The sequence below is a fragment of the Podarcis vaucheri genome (genome assembly GCF_965113315.1).
Source record: "Podarcis vaucheri genome assembly, chromosome: 7".
Classification (NCBI taxonomy): domain Eukaryota; kingdom Metazoa; phylum Chordata; class Lepidosauria; order Squamata; family Lacertidae; genus Podarcis; species Podarcis vaucheri.
In genome coordinates this window covers 89,537,715-89,558,759 of record NC_138765.1, presented here as the reverse complement: position 1 = coordinate 89,558,759, position 21,045 = coordinate 89,537,715, and the positions used below count along the sequence as shown (strand labels likewise).

Genomic DNA, 21,045 nt, shown 5'->3' with positions numbered 1-21,045 from the left:
ACTAGGCCACCGTATCATGGGCGTAGCGGGGGGGGGGGTAGCTGCCCCCACTAAATCAAGTAAATAAATAAAAATACTTAACTAAAAGTAGAAATTGTAGAAAATTTTTGACATATTTTTTAAGCGCCTGAGGTCAGAAGAAAGTAGTTTAAAACAATTGCCGTGGAAACATTTTGTTCTGAATCTGCTAGACCAGGGGCCGGCAACCTAAGGCCCATGGGCCGGTAGTGGCCCATGAGCCTTGTCTAACCAGCCCATGGTGACCCCTGCTGCCGCCCCCCGCCACCGTTTGCTCTTACTGGAGTGGTGTGGCGCAGAGATCGACTTCCAGGTTGATGGTGCCTGTGCGCATGCACACAGGTGCTCCTCTGACCCTGAAGTGCGCCAGAAATAGCATGTGCGCATGTGTGCAGGACGGAGAAGCGCCCGTGCGCATGCACACACACTATTTCCAGCGCACTTCTGGTTCGAAGAAGCGCCGGAAATAGCGTGTGCGCACGCATACAGGTGCTCCTCTAACCCGGAAGAGCACATGTGTGCAGTGGCATAGCGTGGGGGGTCAGGGGGGCCGGCCGCAACATCTGGGGGTTAGGGTTAAGGGGCGCAAATCCACGGGTTAGGGGGCGCAAATTACTTGCCTTGCCCTGGGTGCTGACAACCCACGCTACGCCACTGCATGTGTGCACACGCTCCAACCCATCCTCCGACGGACGGAGCATCGACTGGCCCATCTTCCAATTAAGGTTGCTGACCTCTGCTTTAGATGCACCAGAATGACCAAGCAGATTATTGGGGTGGGGTAAGCACTGAGTCCCCACCCCACCCTGCAATGCTGCTTTCTACTCAACTGCTGTACAGCGGTACCTCGGGTTAAGAACATAATTCGTTCTGGAGGTCCGTTCTTAACCTGAAATTGTTCTTAACCTGAAGCACCACTTTAGCTAATGGAGCCTCCTGCTGCTGCTGCGCTGCCGCTACCCGATTTCTGTTCTCATCCTGAAGCAAAGTAACCTGAGGTACTATTTCTGGGTTAGCGGAGTCTGTAACCTGAAGAGCCTGTAACCTGAAGCGTCTGTAACCAGAGGTACCACTGTAGTTCACTAGCATACAGTTTATCCTTGTGTGTAAAACTACTGTAGTTCATTTGGCTGCACCTGTTTCTGTCATAGAGTCTTGTCCCCAGCACTTCCTCTGACCTGATCTTATTTCATTTTAAAACATCTCTCTGCCCCAAAGGCTTGCACACTAATAGCACTTTTGAGAAAGATATATTGCACCATGGGAAAGGTTTTAGCTGCTGTAGCTTATTGAAGAGCTGATGCTGCCACAGCCCCCCCCCCTCAGCCAAGTTGTACCATGCTGTGCCGCCTGCCTGTTGACCTGGCCCTTGGTGAAAGAATCCCCCCTCAGCGAAGGGGGGTTGCCCCTCCTCACAGGGGTGCCCACTTGAATAAAAACCCCACCGCACATAATCAATCATTTGAATGGCAATGTCCATCAACTTGGCAGGGCCACCCCCTCATATATTTTATTAGGCAGGCCAAAGAGTTGGCTCCTATGCCTCCTCAGAATTTTGTGCAATGTCCATATTTTCATTGGAGAAATGTTGGGAGGGATGGAGTTATCTGACCCCCGAGTCATCTGAAGGCAACCCTGTAAAGGGAAGGGTTTTTTAAAAAAATGTCTAGTGCTTTATTGTTTTTATGTATGTTGGAAGCTGCCCAGAGTGGGTGGCAATCCAGTAAGATGTGTGGAGTATAAATAGTAATATTATCCTTATGGAGTGGGACGTCCCTATTTTCAGCAGAGAAATGTTGGAGGGTATGCTGTATTGGAAGGACTTCGGTTCTAAAATCTCGCCCTCCAAGGACTGCTTCGGGCATCAGTTTTACGGAGAAAGGAGGCCTTCGATCCCCTGCCCGTTTACTCTGGAGCCCCATCGAGTTCATACCACGGCATCCTTTCAGCCTACGTCTCAAAGCACGAAAGCGCTCTCTCTATACGTCTGGATCGAATGCCCAATTTATTTGAAATTGTGTTTGTCCTGGGGGCGCGCTCTCCAGTGTGCCGGCTCGGAGGGAAGGGAGCGCCCTCAGTTTTGCGGGCGGGCGGGCGGGCGGGCGGGCGAGGAAGTGGCCACCTGAGGCGAGCGACACTGGGAGCGACGAGCCGCGTCTCGGCTCGCCCTCGGGACAATGCGCTCGGCGGGCGCGGCGCCCTGGTGGCGGGAGCTCAGCCCCTCGAAAAGGGGCCCGCGCGGCCAACATGGCCGCCCGGCCGGCGCCTCGCGCTGCAGGCCTCGCCTCGTCCTCGGAGCCCGCGCCGGGGAAAGGCCAAGCAGGCCGGCCGGCCGGCGCCGCCCTGCGGAGATGCGGGGCAGAGGGGCTTCGCTTGAGGAAGGAGGAGCCAGAGGGCGGCGCCCCCCTCCCCTGGGCAGAGGAGCAGGAGGCGGGGCTTCGCCGGGAGGAGGCGGGGCCAGGCGCTATAAATGCCGGCGCCGGAGGGCCGGCTCCTCCATTCCGGCGAGGGGCCAGAGCTTCTTCACTCGTGCTTCTCCGGCGATCGCTCGCTCGCTCGCTCGCTTGCTTTGTGGGCTCTTCCACGGCGCGCTCCGACCACGCTTCCGCCTCGTTCTCCTCAGCGACTCTCCTCCGGCGCGATGATGAACGGTTTCCGCGACAGCAGGATCGATGAGGGCACCTTCCTCTTCACCTCAGAGTCGGTGGGGGAGGGGCACCCAGGTGAGCGCCCTCGCGGCAGAAGGAGGCGCGCGCCCCGCCCGCCCGCGGGGGGCGAAAAAACCGGCGGAGGGGCCGGGGGCGCGCGCGCGGCCGGCCGACGGCTCTCTCGCTGATTGGCTGCCGTGCTGTGGCGCGCGCCCTCCGGCTGCCTGGCTGGCTCGCGTCCGGCTCCCGGAGGCCCGTTTCGGCGGCTGAGGGCGGGGGCAGCGCCACGAGGGCGCCCGGGGGGGGGCTGGGGTCTCGGGCGTCGCTTCCAGGCTCCGCTCGGCCGCCCCGGACAGGAGCGGGGGTTCCCCGCTGGATTCCGGGGGGGGGGGCAGGGTAACAAAGGGAAAGTGCGCGATGGCGGCATGGGAGGGAGACGGTGAGAGCGGGCTCGGAGCGCGCGCTCCCGCCCGGTGTCGGGGACGCGCCCCGCATTGCAGGCGACCACGTGGTAGCCGCATGGCGCGATCTTGGGAGGGACGATGGATGGTAGGAAGGGAGCAGCTCCTGAGAAAAGGGATTTCGTGTGTGTGGAAATGCAAGAAAGAAGCCGGAAGCCCCAAACTGCAGCGGGGGTGGGGGAGACAAGGACCAGGCGCCTGCCTTTTACATACAGAAGCAGGTGGGCTTTCGTGTAAGTACGCACAATCACGTATCTGTCTACGTTACACAGAGTCAAAAAGCAATTCAAAACTACACAGAGCGGAAGAATTCGTTGTCGGCTCAAAAGGGTCTGGGTGCCCAACGACGCAGCAGCAGGAGGAGGAGACTTGCGCTTTCATTGTCCTCCTCCGCCATGATGTCTGGGCAGAGCCTGCAGCATAGATAGAGGGCGGGAGTTGGAGAAGGCTGTCCCCGATCTTGGTGGCTGGGCATATGTGCTTTTTTGTACTCTTCTAAAGATAACCTTTGCCAGGAGGCTGCATGGGAACAAGGGCTCTTTGATGCAGGGGAATTCAGCTTTGGCCATTTCCTTTGCTGCAGGAAAGGGGGGGGGAGGTGTTGCACCTCTGTTTCTGCCATGTGGCGGTTGAACCCATGTGGCTCCATTGAAGAATAGCACCTTGTAGTGTTTTCAGTTGGGGGGACGACTGCTGGATATCCAGCTTCTTTTTGCCTGAGTAGTATGCAGAGAACAGGGCAGAAAAGCATCGCTGGTGCTTTTATTCTGTTTTCCAAGACACAGTGAATGACATCTGTTCTTCTGACTTTGAAATCCACAATTCTAAGTGCCTGTTCTTTATACTTGCTAGACCTTTGTTCCCTCTGTAACTCAGTCCCCTAGGGAGCTATTTTAGTTTCTTGTTTTAAAATTGCCCACTATTTTTATGTGCTTAAATTTCTGTAAAATATTGTGATTTGGGCTTTCTGACTATGTTCAAGTTCTTTATACTGTGAAATTAGTCAAATGAGTATGTCATGCAACTGAACTTTATGTAGATTAGGCATTTGTATTGACGACTTAGTACCTCTTGATAGAATAAACACTTTAAGCACAACATCCACCTTTGGCACGACTGCTAAATCTGTGTGTCCTGTGTGTCGTTAGAGCTTCTTCGTTTCTGGCTTAGGTGGAACTCCAAGCTGGAGGTCTATTTTATAATACTGTAAAATGTTCATTTAGTACTAGTGGTGTGTGCAGCTGTGTATCTTCTGTCTCAGACTTAGCCATATTTAGGAATCCTGTGCTGGTGGGAATTTATCCTTACTTGTTCTCTCTGGATTAGATATAGGATATAGGATGACACTAGTCTGCATTTATAGCCTGCAGCCTTGTGTGCAGACAATGCTTCTGGCAGTAACCTGTTATACACATTAAACAAATTGATGGCTTTTGAAGTATTCCTTAGAATTTCTGTTAAATATTTCTCTTAAATAAAGACTTCATGTGTCTAGAACACTAGCTGAAGTGTTGGTGGTGGGGAGCCTTATCTGTGGCACATTGGGGCCTCAGAGGTAACGAGATGGCTAAATCTTGACCATTGAATGAAATGGTAGATCACATCTGAAGAATGGCTGTTAAGGACTATGTGTCAGGCTGTGTTGATCACTGAAGCATGCGTAAGGGGTTGTAAAGCATTTTGGCATTCCAGACTTGAGTGCTCTATAATAAATTTCATTGCAGTGTGGGTTGACTTTGCTGGTTTAAAGCAGTTCCAATTTCAAAATGGTAAGTACAGTCGTACCTTGGAAGTTAAATGGAATCCGTTCCGGAAGTTTGTTTGACTTCCAAAACGTTTGGAAACCAAAGTGCAGCTTCTGATTGGCTGACTTTGATGTTCAACTTCCAAAGAATGTTCACAAACTGGAACACTCACTTCCGGGTTTGCTGCATTCAGAAGCCAAAACATCCGAGTACCAAGGCATTTGGGATCTAAGGTACAACTGTAGGATTAGATTATGTAAAGTTCTACAGAATTGAGTGGGTGTTTTGTAACCAGGTCCTTTCATTCTGCTTATAGAAACTCCGAGTCATCAATGCAGTATTGGAGCGATTGAATCTTAATGCCAAGATGCATGGTTGGGTGTGAGGCATTATTTGTTAAGGGCAGCAGAATAAAAGGCAACATTATTTCATCTCAAACAGTGCAGTTTCCATGTGGAAACCAGTGGGTAGGAAATACAGAGAGCTGCAAGGTTTAGTCAACCAAAACTAGCTTGAGAACTGCGGGACACCTGTGCAATTCTGAGGATAATTTTGTTTGTGTGCCTAGAGGGAATGGGGAAAGCTTGAACTTGTGCTATCAAGCATTGGCAAGTTTTGCTTAATTATAATTTTCCCCACTTCATTCATTGGTGCCTAATTACTTCCCAGGGTTTCTGCTGAACCATTAATTGTGAATGCTTTGTTGAATTGTTGGTATAAGTCATTAATGTCAAAACTAGCAGTTGCAACAGGTCAGCAGGAACCAGTGGCTGTTCCTAAACCAAGGTCTCCTATAAAGTCCTCTATCCATGTCTGTTACCAGAAAACAAGCAGATCAAGCTTTCCTGGGAAAGGGAGTTCCATATTGACACAAACAGCTGTTCTTTAATTGGTTGATGATACCAGGAAAAAAGTGGTAAAAGGCTCAAACCTGCATGGATGTTGGCTGAATACTTTTTAACATGTGAAATAGTGGCAACCTTGAGGTCTGAAAAGTAATGGAAGCTGTTTCTGATTTTAGATAAGATCTGTGACCAGATTAGTGATGCTGTCCTTGATGCACATCTAAAACAAGATCCGGATGCCAAAGTAGCGTGTGGTGAGTTCCCTTGACCATTGAGGGAAGAAATGGAATCTATTGGGAGTGGGGTCAAAGAACTGCAACTCCTCTGTACTTTGAGTTGACAGTTCTGGTTCTGTATTATTTTGCAGAAACTGCTGCAAAGACAGGAATGATCCTTCTGGCTGGGGAGATCACATCTAGAGCTGCGGTTGACTATCAGAAAATTGTTCGTGAAACAATAAAGCACATTGGCTATGATGATTCCTCAAAAGGTAAGCAGATTGGATTGCTTCTGGCCGTTTTAATTTTGAATAGAAATGTTGACCGTTAATAAGATTGGGACTTACAAGCATTATGTATGCGTCCTAGGTTTTGACTACAAGACATGCAATGTATTGGTTGCCCTGGAGCAGCAGTCCCCTGATATTGCTCAGGGAGTTCATCTTGACAGAAAGGAAGAAGACATTGGTGCTGGGGATCAGGTCAGTGTTATAAGAGGCTGCGGATTACTCAAAATTTGTTTGTGGTGTACATTCTTAAAACTTCACCTCAGGAAGCTGAAATTCATATCTTGGTTTGGTTACAAAAATAGGGCTTGATGTTTGGCTATGCTACGGATGAGACGGAAGAGTGCATGCCCCTGACTCTTCTCCTTGCACACCAGCTGAATGCCAAACTGGCAGAGCTTCGTCGTAACCATACCTTGCCCTGGCTACGACCAGATTCTAAAACTCAGGTAAATGTCTTTAGCTTGCGTTTTCTTAACATTGAAAGGTCTTGAAAATGGAAACCATATTCAATCTTCTATTAAGGCCTTTTAAACTACAATCAAAGTGTATGAAGAACTTGGACATGAAATAATGCAAAAATTATGTTTTCCTTTTAGGTGACTGTGCAGTACAGACAAGACCGTGGTGCAGTCATCCCTATTAGAGTCCATACAATTGTTATTTCTGTTCAACATGATGATAAAATTGGGCTGGATGAGATGAGGGATGCCCTGAAAGAGAAAGTGGTCAGAACTGTTGTACCTGCAAAATACCTGGATGATGATACGGTCTACCACCTGCAGCCTAGTGGCCGTTTTGTAATTGGTGGCCCCCAGGTATGATGGAGGTTGGATTCTTGTCCCTTGCCTAATCTGTACAATTGATGGTACCTTATTGGAAGATCTCAGCTACACTGTTACAGTTCAGAAGCATCATGCTTTTATGACAAATCAAATGCCTTTGCTCCATATGCCATCTAGAGTTCTAGTGTCACACAGCACAGTTCTCCTTCTGGTAGCTTTGCCTTGCTATAGATTAGGGGTGGAGAGCCTCTGAACTGCCACATGTTATTGGACTAAAACTTCCTCCCCTGATCATGGGCCACGTTGGCTGGGGGCTGGTGCGAGTTCACAATATGGAGAGCTACGGGTTCCTCATTCCACTCTTATAGACAGGTCGTGTTGTGTCCAGTCAGATGAGATGGACTCTGCAGGAAGGTTGGCAATTAAATAATGGAAAAAATTGCCAATTTCAGGGAGATGCTGGCTTGACTGGCCGGAAGATCATTGTTGATACCTATGGTGGCTGGGGAGCTCATGGAGGTGGTGCTTTCTCTGGTAAAGACTACACAAAAGTTGACCGTTCAGCATCTTACGCTGCTCGCTGGGTTGCAAAATCCCTTGTGAAGTCTGGTCTCTGTCGGAGAGTGCTGGTTCAGGTATGTTCAGTCTGTTGTTTCTAGGCAACAAGATGCATTTTCCCAAGATTTGCAACATTAGTGTTTTCTTCAAATGAGTATTTGGGGTTTAAGATGTTAGACTTTGATAGTGTAGTTGCACAATTTATTAGAAGCTGGGAAATGTGTACAGTTGGCACTTTCATGATTTTTAGGCAGCTGCAATGCAGCAGAGATGTAAATCAGGTGCTGGTCATGCTCAGCTGTATAACAGCTGCTTCTGAAAAATGCGGTCCTTGTATTAATACACCCAGCACCTCCATGATTCTTGCACCTGTAATCAATGCCACAGTAAATCTCAAATGCTGCCTTGCAGTGGCCATTGCAATCCTTACCAGGTTTCTTAGACTACAGATCCCATCGTCCTTGACCATTGGCCATGGTTGCTGGGGCTCATGGGCATCCCAGCAGCATTTGGATGATGCCACATTTCCAACTCCTGCTCTGGCAAGAGTTACTTGGGTGCCATGCAGTATTTGCCAACTTGATGTGTGGCTGTGCTGTTACGTGTCTTTTCAAAGCTTGGGTTCTAAAATAAACACAGTCGGAAAGGTAAGTTGGATGAAATAAGCATTCAGAATTCATTATGGAGGTACAGCTTAAGGATTAGTAGTAAAAACAACTGGCCAGGGAGTGTGGGTTGAAAGGAAAGTTGAGAGGAAAATATTGGAATAATGGTGTGTGAAGAGGGAGAAGAGAAATGGGATACCCTACAAAGTAGCTGAAACCACACATTTTAATGCCTTTGGTTTATATTAACTTTGCTCTTAGGTCTCCTATGCCATTGGAGTGGCCCACCCACTGTCAGTCTCCATTTTTCATTACGGCACCTCCCAAAAGACTGAGCATGAGCTGCTAGACATTGTGAAGAAGAACTTTGACCTCCGCCCAGGGGTTATTGTCAGGTAAAACATGGTGGTGCATGCACGTAATATTCAGACAGATAAAAAAAGAGGTAATAAGGATGGGACTAGGCATAAACAAGGCATTACCATTTGGCAGGCTGCCTTAAATGTACATGATGTTGCACAATCTCCTACCATAGACACTTGTCAAAACACCTAGTCTCCTGGGGAGTGGTGGAGACAGTTCCCCAGCACCGCTGTAAAGGAGCTTTGGGGTGGTTCATTTTTCTAGAGATAAAACAAAGTAGTGCTTGCTCTTTAATATGTAGTAGTTAAAGCAGAATGGTGTGCTAGCCTGTGCCTCTTTGTCACTGTATAGTAAGGCAAATTAGAGTTTATGATGTCACATGCCAGGGGAAGGCACAGAAAATGAGAAATATCTTAGAATAGCACATTTTGGGGCAAAGGTGGCTGATAACAAAGTAGCTTGTTGCTGTCTGGCCATGATCCCCAGCTAGTTTGGAGTTGCACCATTGGCATCCATACCCAAGATTGAAAAGCTATTCTCTTTTAATGCAGCAAGTGGTGTATAGATACAGTAATATTAAATACACCCTTGCAAATTGGCACAGCCCTTGTGGCTCTTGCATTGATTTGGAAAGTATGGATAGTGCAGGGATATGAGGATTTCTGTGAGTTGTTACAGACTCTTGGGCACTTCAGTCATGTGCTTTTGAGTATTAAAGCTCATTTTCCTGAGATCTTCTGGGTATTTTGGCCCATCCACTGACACCCAAGGCCAGCTATGTTGTACTGTCCTGGAATCAAAGTGTGAAGTTGTGGGTGCTTAGCTCTGCAAACATGGGCGTTCTGAGTGGTGCTGCTGCCGCCTACACTGACTAACTGCTTCTAAAAGCTCCAAGCTGGAAGTAGGCAGGTTTGGTTGTAATATGAGCTGATTATTCAGATAGGGAGTACCATTCCCAGTGGAGAAACTTGTGGTGATCTACAGTTGGATGTAGCCACTCATAATGGAGGGTAAGTATTCTGTAATGTCAGTTGAGCCCAGGGGCTTAGTTTCCTTGGGATGTATTCGCATTGGCACCCAGAATTGGGAGCGAATGGGTCCCATCTACTTCCTGTGTGCAAAGTAGCCGTTGGTCCATGACTTGGGACTACAGCATTGAACATCAAGTGGCCCCTTCAGTGTAGCTGGTTTTTGCTTTGCTTGATAAATGCCTTGTATTGAGTTACGGACTTGTATATTCCAGGGATCTGGATCTGAAGAGGCCTATTTATCAGAAGACTGCAGCCTATGGCCACTTTGGTAGGGACAACTTCCCATGGGAAGTGCCCAAAAAGCTTAAATACTGAATATGTTGGGCTTCTTTCCCCAGACCTGTTGGTGTACATTACAGAGAAACCTCCAGGCTTTTCTGTGGGAAAGAGCACCATTCCCTAAACTGGTCCTGTCCTCTGCTCTTAATTTGGCACATTCTGTCCATTGCCATGAATATTCGCCCTCCGGGGACCGCAATTGCACTGTGCTTTCTCCTCTTCCTGGTGTGCTTGACGTATGTGTAGAGCCAGTTGAGCATAGGCGCTATATGTAAAGCAGAAGAACAGGCTGTAGTCAAAACAGTGCTTCAGTCTAATCCTTTATATTGCCCAAATGCTAATGAGAATTTCCTTTCAACAATGAGCAAGATGCCTCCCTCCTAATGTGCACTGCGTGGTTTCACATAGTCTCTGTCCAGATATCTAGAGCAGGATGGTGCAATGATTGGACCCCCCCCCCCCGGATCTCTTGTGAGTGAGTCATCGCCGCCTTAGCAGATGGCCCTGCATGCTCCCCAAGTTCCATTTTGGAACTCGAGTCTTGTGTGGTTTTTTAATTGAGGCAATTTTGGTCCCACAACTCCTGGTATTATTCTCTTAAAATCAGTCAGCACCATACCTTAATCATTTTCTGCTCTTATCTTCTTGGGGGATGTACGTAATAAAGGTTTTTTTTTTAAAAAAAAAAATCCTATGCAGAGTTTTAGCACTAGCCAAACCTCACCATCTTTTATTAAGCGGGCCCTTGGCCAGCCTTGTGATGTACTGCAGAGAAGTCACAGGGTTGTACCTGAGGTCTGTAGGCTGCATACTTTTGGCACCTGGAATTTTTTTCTTTAGAAGAGCCAAGAATTTCATGTTGCACAAAACTCCCAGGGTTTATTTTCAAAGCCAGGTCCAAACTGCATTCTGAAGTACTGGCGTAGCTACAGAGAAGCCAGTTCCCTTCAGAGTGTAAGTGCATTTGGAAAGGACGTGGGGGAAAACCCTACATACTTGAAATTTTTTTATACTTGCTTATTTATTGTGTTTGGGATAGGGTGTGAGTACAGAGAAGCCCTGGTCTCAAATGACAGCTTTTTAACTTTATTTTGACACCATAAATTCCTTGACAGTACCCAGCATTCCCTGATAGGCCAAGGTGTCCTACAGAAAAGCCTTGGGTCACAACCTGCAGGGGGTCTGGCTTGTGTAAAACAGGGGAGGGCAGTGCTCAGGATAACTGGCCTTGGGAGAGGCTGGTGTTGTACAGAGAAACCAGCTTGTTTACCTGCCCATTCCATGGCAAGTGTCCTAAGCAGGAAGTGCCTTTTGCGTTCCATTTTTTTTTCTGGGCGTTTATTACGTATGTCTGGTTCAATTCCAAGTTGATTTTAAAGTTCTTAATAAAGTTCTAGGTTCTATCTTACTGTGTTGTGTGTCTCTGGTTTGAATGTCAAGGTTGGAGGTGTACTAAATCAGGAATAAGAGGCTCTTGCTATAACTTGCATTGTATACAGAAGAGGGGAAACAAAGGTTGAGCAGGATGCAGAAGTTACCTGCATTTTGGAAGTTTCTTGAATGCACACCATTCTTTATGAATTCATGCCTGAGTTGGAGCTTGCTGCCAATGCATTTGCTTCGCTACCTGTGTTAGGATTATTTTAATACTTGACTGAATCCACACCTGCAGAATGCACACTGTGCTGTTATCGACTTGTGCAAAATTGGTTATGCAGGTGGCAGCTTAAAACAGCTGTGCAAGCAACAAACATATAAAAACTATGGACAAGTAGTTATGGACATAGATCACCTGGAGCTGTAAGGGGAAGGAGCTAAGCTTCATATGCTGCCGGTAGCACCACCACCATTGTGGCAGCAAACTACAGTGGTACCTCGTTCCGGAGGTCCATTCTTAACCTGAAGCACCACTTTAGCTAATGGGGCCTCTGGCTGCTGCCGTGCCGCCACTGCGCGATTTCTGTTCTCATCCTGAAGCAAAGTTCTTAACTCAAGGTGCTATTTCTGGGTTAGTGGAGTCTGTAACCTGAAGCGTATGTAACCCGAGGTACCAATTACAGAGAAAGTAATGAAGGTGAGAAGAAAAAAGGGTGTATGAACAGACCACTTGATGTTGCAGGTACTGATCAACTTCCCAGATACCACCCACTTCGCTGGCCTATTCTGAGTGTTTGAAATGTTTCTATTCCATTCATATTTTTAGAGCAGGTTGACTTGCTGAATATGGCACCATCCTGCATATGGTGGGGTGTGCTGTCTAGCTGCTACTTTATTGAGCTCACTGATGCTACTTTCCAGATAGCCAGAAACTTTCTCGGATTCAAATTTTATTGCATTGTACAGCTTGTTCCCTCCTGCGAACCTGGTGCAATAAGGGTGAACATTCTGTGGTGCATTTGGGTTGAACATTTAGCTCATTGCCCAAGCCCACTGATTCTGTAACTGACTGGAGAGCACATCTGGCTGTTGCCGTCCTGCTCTATTTGGCCCAAATTCATTTCTTTTGTTAGCAGTTAATGGGCTTCTACCTCTGCAGGCAGGTTCAGATCTGAGCAGGAACAGCTGCCTGCTGTGTCTCCTTTGTTGCTGTAAGGCATCATTCAGCCCCACCTTCCTGTCGTCTTAGAACTAGGGGTCCCCTCCAGGCACAAGTGGAGTATAAAACATTCCATTAGGAAGCTTCAGGACAAGCACCATATGTCTGTTGGGGATGATGGGAGCTGGTAAAAGGCTAATTTTGGACAAAGCAGAGTCTGCAAAGTCACCAGGAAGCATCTATGACAGTAATGTGGCCCAAGGCCCACTGTTCAAAACTATTTGCCATCAGAACCGTAGCATAGGTCCTGAAATATGTATCTGGTGTTGAAGGTCCTGAAGAAGTGCATTTTCAGCATATGTCAGATGCTATACAATAATCATTAGATGCACCTTTGTGGGGAGGGATTTCTGTCATTTCGGAGAAGCTTTTCCCCCAGTCTGCCATTCCCTGTGCTGCTCAGGATAATCAAACTTGCTAGAATGCTGCTGTTACTAACATCTGTGAGGGATTGTAGGGAAAGAGACATGGTATCTGAACAGGGCTTCTAATATTTGCAAAAAGGCCAGTGTGACATCAAGGGGGGGGGGGGTAATCCCTAGTTCCAGGAAGGCATCGTGGAGAATAAGGCTATTCGCTGCAAGCCATGACTCTGATACCTCAACTATATGGATATCAGCCTCTTGAATTGGGCCTAGAAGCAAATAGGCAACCAATGTGCTGTTTTAAAAAGGCTCATTGTTGTGGGAGCCTGTCACACATTGTCTGCTGAGCCCAGTCCCTGACCTACTGCCTGTGTAAACTGCTTCCTCAGCTAAAGCCTTTAAGCTGCTTTCCCCACAGCTCTGGTTCTAAAGTGTGTCAGGCAGGCCTATGAGATCCTTTCTAGGCCTTGGTGGCAGCTGCCAGTCTGAACAGCAGCTTTGTGGCTGTGATGAGATTTTAGTGTAAGTGCAGGAACATGCAGAAATACTGTTTAAGGAAAGACCATTGAAGTATTTCCGCTTTGCCTGGCCTGTAAATTGATCTCTCCTGGTTCTAAGCTACTGGAATGTGAATTAATGAGTAACCTAAATACAGTTCTGTATCATGGGCTCGATACAGACCTGGGCTGAGTACTCTCCTTCCTTCTGGTGGATTGTAGCCTGAAGCTGCAGTTCTGAGAATAAGCTTCATTGTAAACTAATTTTGTAGTTAGCCTTTAAAATAGAATGTCCATTATTCATTGACACACTTCAGTGCATTAAAGTATTCATTGCATTAAATTTATTCTGTTGTTTTTCAGACCTCATTTGCAGCATTTTAGTGAAACAAAATGCAGTTGCAGTTCTAGGCTGTTGAATGCAGAAACGCAAACTTCTCAATTTGAGGACTAGTGTCTTTTATTGACAGATTCCTCCTTGCAAGTCATTTTAATATTTTCCGTTCCAGTGACTAGGGGATTAGTTATAATTTGCCCCTTAACAGGTTTCCTTCCTCAGCACCCCCTTTTCCCCTTTTATAGCAAAGTGGCTCTTATTCTGCAAGAAAAAATAATAATGAAAGGGAATCTGTAAGATTACACCTTGCCCCAAGCAACAAAATTAAGCAGCAATTTATTGCAGCTATTCTCATCAGGGAGCAATAAAATAGGAAACTCAACATTGGAGACTTTGCTGAATAGGATTTCACAGTGAGCAAACGTAAGAGGATCTTGGCTGTGGAGACTTGCTTGATAATATAGAGCTATTTTAAGTGCTGTCTAGAGGCTCCCTTTTTAATCCCACTTGCTATGAAAAAGCACTGCCTTGACCACGCTGGAAGAGAGCAGTTGTGATAGGACCGGGTTGCATGGAATACACTTGGTGAAAACAACAATACAGGCACCTGCATGTTAAAAACTGAAGGACTCTTATCAGTAGCTGGGAAATGCATTAAAAATCTGACTGTCTTGACCTGTAGCTGTGTCAGAGTGTTAAGTCCTCTCGGCTCTGAAATCACTTGGTCGTAGGAAAGACCCTTTAGCCTTAGCCTCTCATCTGCTACATGGAGGTAATGTGACTGGCTTACCTTACAGGGTTGCTTATAAGGATTATAAGCTAATCGATATGAAACACTTTGAACACACAAAAGCAGCAGATAAGTTCTACGTGTGATATTTTAGAGACCACTGTTGCTCGGCAAATCTCTCCAGATAGGGAATTCCATACATCTGAAGAGGCAGACTTGATCAGCTCAGTTGCTCTCATTCACAAAAGGTAGATCACTGGACAAGGCCTTTTCCACTGATTTTAAGGGAAGGAAACAGAGTTTTGCTTGCTTGCCTGTGTATAAAGAGCTTCTGGGAACAGCATTTTTAAAGAACCAGACGAAAGATTCAGCTCAGAATTTGTTGCCTAAAGGATCTCCATTGGCAAGTCACACTATAGAGTGGGTGACACTCAAGCAATAAACCTGCTCCTTGTGGCTTCCCACCATTCTTCATGGTGGTGTGTAGTGTTTCAGATGTGGAAACAAGTGGACGGGAGTCCCAGGTCATTCAGGGCTAACACCAGCATCTTGAATTGACCCTGGAAACTAGGAACTGGTGTAGATGAAAAAACGAGGCCTAGCACTTTCCAGGTAAAAAAACAACACAACAACCCGGCCACTTTGATATGCTACTTTAGTTCCCACATTTCTCTCCTTCCACACTTGGTGGTCACCCACATGTTGGAGTCTAGCTCCCATCAGCCCCCAGCGGCCAGCAGGAAGGATTGCTAGGAGTTGTGATCCAACAAAGGTTTCCCAGCGCAGCCCTTCAGCTTCCTTCGGGAAAGTTGCCAGCGGATTGTTTTTTGCAGCTTGATCTGAACCACATTTCGCAAGAACACCTTATTGCATTTAGTGGAGGTTACTTTTAAGTCTTTTAAGGGACGCGGGTGGCGCTGTGGGTTAAAGCCTCAGCGCCTAGGGCTTGCCGATCGAAAGGTCGGCGGTTCGAATCCCCGCGGCGGGGTGCGCTCCCGCCGTTCGGTCCCAGCGCCTGCCAACCTAGCAGTTCGAAAGCACCCCCGGGTGCAAGTAGATAAATAGGTACCGCTTACCAGCAGGAAGGTAAACGGTGTTCCGTGTGCTGCGCTGGCTCGCCCGATGCAGCTTTGTCACGCTGGCCACGTGACCCGGAAGTGTCTTCGGACAGCGCTGGCCCCCGGCCAATAGATGTGAGATGGGCGCACAAACCCCAGAGTCTGTCAAGACTGGCCCGCTCAGGCAGGGGTACCTTTACCTTTTACCTTTACTTTTAAGTCTGCATAGGTTTGCAGTCTTTATTATTTACTTGTGGATTTATTTCCTGCCATTTAACAAAAATTCAAGCAATGAAACTGGTTGCTAAAAGGAGCAGCAAAATCAAAAAGTGAACCTGCTAAGACTATACACTCCTTTGGCAGAGGCACTGAATGGAACAGGCAGGCATAGTGTGTCACCCTAAGTAGTTTGTCCCCTTTCCCCAACGTATTACTGCCTGAGTGCTCTTGTAAAACACTAATCTTGTTCTGCCCACTGAAAGTAGATCACAGGTGAGCACTGGGTCATGTCAAAAGAGGCAATGCATATTGTTGGACCCTGCACTGCCCCCTGGTGCTTAAAGGAATAAGTGTACAAAAAGATTTGAGCCTGACTAGGGACACAACAGGAGAAGCGGAGCGCAGAGACTGACAATGATTTCCTAAACCTGAGATCTGGTGGGCAGCCCCACAGTGGGGTCAGAGAAGTGGGTGAAAACTTCCACTGAAATTCCACAAAAATTCCACAATATCACAAATGTTCTGGGTCCCCCCCCCCATGTATTTTGCACTACAGCTTGTCCAGACAGCAATAATGTAGTATCGGGGAAGTGTCACAGAACTAATACAGCAGAATAAATTATCACCAATGCCTTATTAATATGCCAACAGCAATTAAAAAATATTTTTACCCTTATACGTCAGCCATCAGATGTCTTCTAAAAGTCAGATAGTTGTTTATTTCCTTGACATCTGATGGGAGGGCATTCCACAAGGCGGGTGCCACTATCGAGAAGGCCCTCTGCCTGTTTCCCTGCAACCTCACTTCTTGCAGTGAGGGAACTACCAGAAGGCCCTTGGAGCTGGGCCTCAGTGTCCAGGCTGAATGATGGGGGTGAAGCTGGTAGACAGCTGCCCTGGACACAGAATTGATCTGTGCCTCCATGGACAGCTGGGAGTCTAAAATGACTCCCAGGCCGCGCACTTGATCCTTCAGGGGCACAGTTACCCCATTCAGCACCAGGGAGTCCTCCACACCTGCCTGCCCCCTGTATCCCAGAAACAGTATTTCTGTCTTGTCAGGATTCTACCTCAATCTGTTAGCTGCCATCCAACTTCCAACCATCTCTAGGCACTCACACAGGACATTCCCCGCCTTTACTGGTTCTGATTTAAAGAGAGGTAGAGCTGGGTATCATCCGCATACTAATGAACACCCAGCCCAAACCTCCTGATGATCTCTCCCAGCGGCTCCATGTAGATGTTAAAAAGCATGGGGAAGAGGATGGAACCCTGAGGCACCCCACAAGTGAGAGCCCAGGGGTCTGAACACTCATCCCCCAACACCACTTTCTGAACACGGCTCAGGAGGAAGGAGCAGAACCACCATATAACAGTGCCACTAGCTCCCAGCCCCTCTAGTTGTCCCTAACCTGCTGGAGATCACCGACCAGTGCGACCATGGCAGTTTCATTCCCGTGATGAGGTCTGAATCCCGATTGGAAGGGATCTAAATGGTCTGCATCCTCCAGGCGTGCTTCCATTCCAAGAATGGAAGATCTGAGACTGGGCGATAGTTGGCCATATTGGCCATGTCCAAATATGTTGTTTTAAGAAGCTGTTTAATAACTGCCTCTTTCAGCGGGTCTAGGAAGGCTCCCTCACAGAGGGAAGCATTCACCACCCCGCAGAGCCCATTGCCCAGCCCTTCCCGGCTATCTTTTATCAGCCAGGATGGGCAAGGATCAAGGAGACAGGTGGTCTCTTTCACTCCTCCAAGCAGCCTGTCCACATCCTCGGAGGTAACAGACTGGAACTGATCCCATTCAACTTGACTAGACAGAACTCTAGCACTCTCCTGCCCCGGCCCTGCTTCCACAGTGGAGTCTACCTCTTTCCGAATCTGAGTGACTTTATCTGCAAAAAAACTTTGCAAAATCATTGCAGGAGATCCTGGGGGCCTTACCAGGCCCCAATGATGAAGGTGGTTCCGTTAGATTGCAAACCACCTAAAAGAGTCTCCTTCTGCTGTTTTCTGCAGATGCCACAGAGGCGGTGAAGAAGGTCCTCTTCGCCGTTGCTATCACCACTTGGTAGGCTCAACGTGTCCGGTCCGATTCAGAATGAGTTTTCCACCACTGGCACTTTAACCATCTCAGTGATTGTTTCATTGCCCTCTGCTCTGGGAATAACCACGGGGCTGTCTAAGCGCCATGCAATCAGAAAGGGCGCTTTGGAGCCAGACAGTTGATAGCCCTGGTTAACTCATTCCAGCGGGCCACCAGGGAATCAGCTAAAAGGGATAAAACGTCTCCTACCACTCTCTGGAAACCATTTGGATCCATTAAGTGGCAGGGGCGAACCATCCAAATCAGTCCCACCTCCCTCCCAGAGGGGAAGGGTTGCGGAGAAGTCCAGTTGCACCAGGAAGTGATCCAACCATGGCACTTCGTTTGTTTTGCTTTTACTTAGTGTCAGATCACCCACATTCATAGAGGTGAACACCAGGTCTAAGGCATGTCTTCGCCTATGAGTTGGGCCAAACTTATTCAGGGACAGCCCCATGGAGGCCATGCTTTCCACGAAGTCCTGAGCGCCCCTTGTAAGTTTGTGTTGGCATGGATGTTAAAATCCCCTAGGACGACCAAACTAGGTGTCTCCAGGAGAACATCCGCCGTGACCTGAAGCAGCTCGGGCAGGGAATCCTTGGTGCATCAGGGAGGTTGGTACACCAAAAAGAATCCTGTCATGCCCCTATTGCCCAACTTCTAGAACTTGCACTCAGAAAATTGGGTCTTCCCAATAGGATGCCTGGTGCAAGCTAATGACTTCCTAAAAATAACTGCAAACCTCTCCCCTGCCCATATGACTTGGGTTGCTGTGTGTAAGAGAAGGCTGGCAGACAAGCATTGGCAAGACAGGCCCATCTACTTCATCCAACCAAGTCTGTTACACATGCCAGGTCAAGTCCTCCATCCACGGTCAAGTCACCCCCCCCCCACAAAGACATCAGTCTGGAGAGACCCTGTGTATATACAAAGGTTTCACAAGGGCAGAATATAATGGTAGGTTTAGAGTTCAGATTCCTGAGTGTCTCAGCTTTCTGTTTTTAATAAACAAGTTTCTAGACTTCATAGCTGTGAAAATTGCTTGAAAATATGGGTCATGCCTGCTGAAATATCCAAAGCCACAGAGAAGGTTTAAAATTTGTTTATGTTCTTGCATTTCCCATAACTAGCAAAATAAAAATAAATAATGCAAAATAGTAAACATTGCAGAAGAAATGTCGAAGAATACATTGTGCAGATTTGTGAGACTACAGAATGGATAGCAGACTTCAACTTGAGGAGGAGGAGGCTGGTGCTTGCATCGCTTTCCTTTACATGTGCAGCATTAGGGTTACCACCTGTCAATCTGACAAATTACAGAGCTTTCAAAGCTGATAAAAGCAGGAAGTCAAAAAGGGGTTATTGCAGCAGCCATTATCTAGAGCCATGTCATTTTAAACTACTAAACAAAAACAAGACAACTGCTCTCTGTTGCCTAACCCTCCTCCTATCCATACAAAGCAATTCCAGTTTCCAGAGTTCAACCAAAAATTTCATAATATTTCTGCACTGTGGATGCTGGTCTGTTTGGGCAAATAGGACAAAGCCCCAAGAACCTCGGTCTGGAGGAACCCTGTTGCACTCCGGTCCTGCTTGTGGGCCCCTGTGGGGATGGCATGCTGGAGGCGATGGGCCTGACGCACTCTTCGGCAGCAGGGAGCAGGGGCACAAAACTAATAGGTGGCTCTGCCTCTCTGATTCCATCTACCATTTCCCTGCCCCCGAAATCTCTATTGTTCCTTTGCCCATAAAATCATAGACACAGGTATATTCCTAAATGATGTTGACATGACAGACACACCTCTGCAGAATACCCTTTGGATGCCTGTTCTATAAATGAGGTGATGGGACCAAAGTGTTGGGTGGGCTATACCACTTCAGACTGCTAAAATGGGTTAGGCTGGTAAGATAGTAGGAGCCATTCCTGGATTGGGATAGTTTGGACACAACTGTCCATGCATTGGTAATCTCAAGGTTGGATTACTGTACAGTAATGCATTCTATATGGGGCTACTCTTTGAGGTTGGGCAGGAGGCTTCAGCCAGGATATAAGGTAAGGTAAAGGTAAATGACCCCTAGACGGTTAGGTCCAGTCCACAGACAGCTTTCTGAGTTGTGACCAGCATGACTAAACCGCTTCTGGCACAATGGGACACTGTGACAGAAACCAGAGTGCATGGAAATGCTGTTTACCTTCCCGCTGCTATTTATCTACTTGCATTTTTGGGCGTACTTTCGAACTGCTAGGTTGGCAGCAGCTGGGACAGAGCAATGGGAACTGACCCCATTGCATGGATTCAAACCAACCTTTCAATCGGCAAGCCCAAGAGGCTCAGTGGTTTAGACCACAGTGCCACCCACTCCCTCTTGCCAGGATATTAAACCATGCTTTCAGGATTTGCACTGCCTGCCAATCTGCTGCTGGCCCATGTACAGGGTGTTGGTACTAACATACAAAGCACTAGCAGCTCAGGTAGTTTCATCCAGTGAGGAAAACAAAAACACAAAATTAGACAAATCAAAGTAATGGGCCTTCTTAAATAAGAACTAACAGATCACTAGGCCTGGATGGCAAGCCCCCAAGAATTCTTAAATAACAGAAATGTGCAATTGCTGATCTTCTAACAAAAATATTTAACCTGTTGCTGAGAACAGCCTCCATATCTGAGGACTGGAAAGCAGTCAAGGTAACACCATTTTTAAAAAGCAATCCAGGGCATTTTGCTGGAAATTACAGGTTGGTTGGTTGGTTAATTTAATGTCTGATTCAAGAAAACTGGTGTAAAGTACAGTGGTACCTTCGGTTAAATACTTAATTCGTTCCGGAGGTCCGTTCTTAACCTGAAACTGTCCTTAACCTGAAGCACCACTTTAGCTAATGGGGCCTCTGGCTGCTGCTGCACCGCCGGAGCACGATTTCTGTTCTCAACCTGAAGCAAAGTTCTTAACCTGAAGCACTATTTCTGGGTTAGTGGAGTCTGTAACCTGAAGCGTATGTAACCCGAGGTACCACTGTATTGTTAAAGATAGAACTACCAAGCATATAGAAGAAAAACTAGTATAACTTCTGTAAGAGTTTACTATGTCTTGTTAACTAGAGCTTTTATACATGTGTATAAAGGTGATCCAGTGGACACTGTACACAGACTCTCAAATTTTTTGGACAAAGTAACTCACCAAAAACTCCTAAGCTTAGAAGTCATAGAACAACAGTTCTCTTGTGACTCAGTAATTGGTTAAGAAACGAGACAATGCAGAGCAGGAATAAATGGACAAATGTTGTTATTGTTGGTATTATCTTTACTGTTCTCTT

The 21,045-nt window shown here is 47.2% G+C and overlaps 1 protein-coding gene across 2 annotated transcripts; it reads left to right on the top strand.

The window, feature by feature from the left end:
- Positions 1-2,504: 2,504 nt before the first annotated feature.
- LOC309535822 (S-adenosylmethionine synthase) lies at positions 2,505-11,251 on the top strand. 2 transcript variants are annotated; one of them, XM_082229241.1, is made up of 9 exons: positions 2,505-2,741; positions 5,894-5,971; positions 6,085-6,207; positions 6,305-6,417; positions 6,528-6,671; positions 6,822-7,040; positions 7,460-7,642; positions 8,432-8,565; positions 9,777-11,251. In XM_082229241.1, exons 1-9 carry the CDS (start codon positions 2,660-2,662, stop codon positions 9,877-9,879), a joined length of 1,179 nt encoding a protein of 392 aa, XP_082085367.1. In that variant the 5' UTR covers positions 2,505-2,659; the 3' UTR covers positions 9,880-11,251. The 2 variants fall into 2 exon arrangements, with proteins under 2 accessions (XP_082085367.1, XP_082085366.1); XM_082229240.1 differs by lacking the exon at positions 2,505-2,741 and adding an exon at positions 3,171-3,360.
- Positions 11,252-21,045: the final 9,794 nt, after the last annotated feature.

Bases quoted from the DNA above. Each gene is read 5' to 3' on its own strand.
- LOC309535822 (XM_082229240.1), top strand. From the start codon at position 3,186: ATGGCGCGATCTTGGGAGGGACGATGGATGGTAGGAAGGGAGCAGCTC. The intron at 3,361-5,893 runs GTAAGTACGCAC...TTCTGATTTTAG, and splicing joins AGAAGCAGGTGGGCTTTCGT to ATAAGATCTGTGACCAGATT. The intron at 6,672-6,821 runs GTAAATGTCTTT...TTTTCCTTTTAG, and splicing joins GACCAGATTCTAAAACTCAG to GTGACTGTGCAGTACAGACA.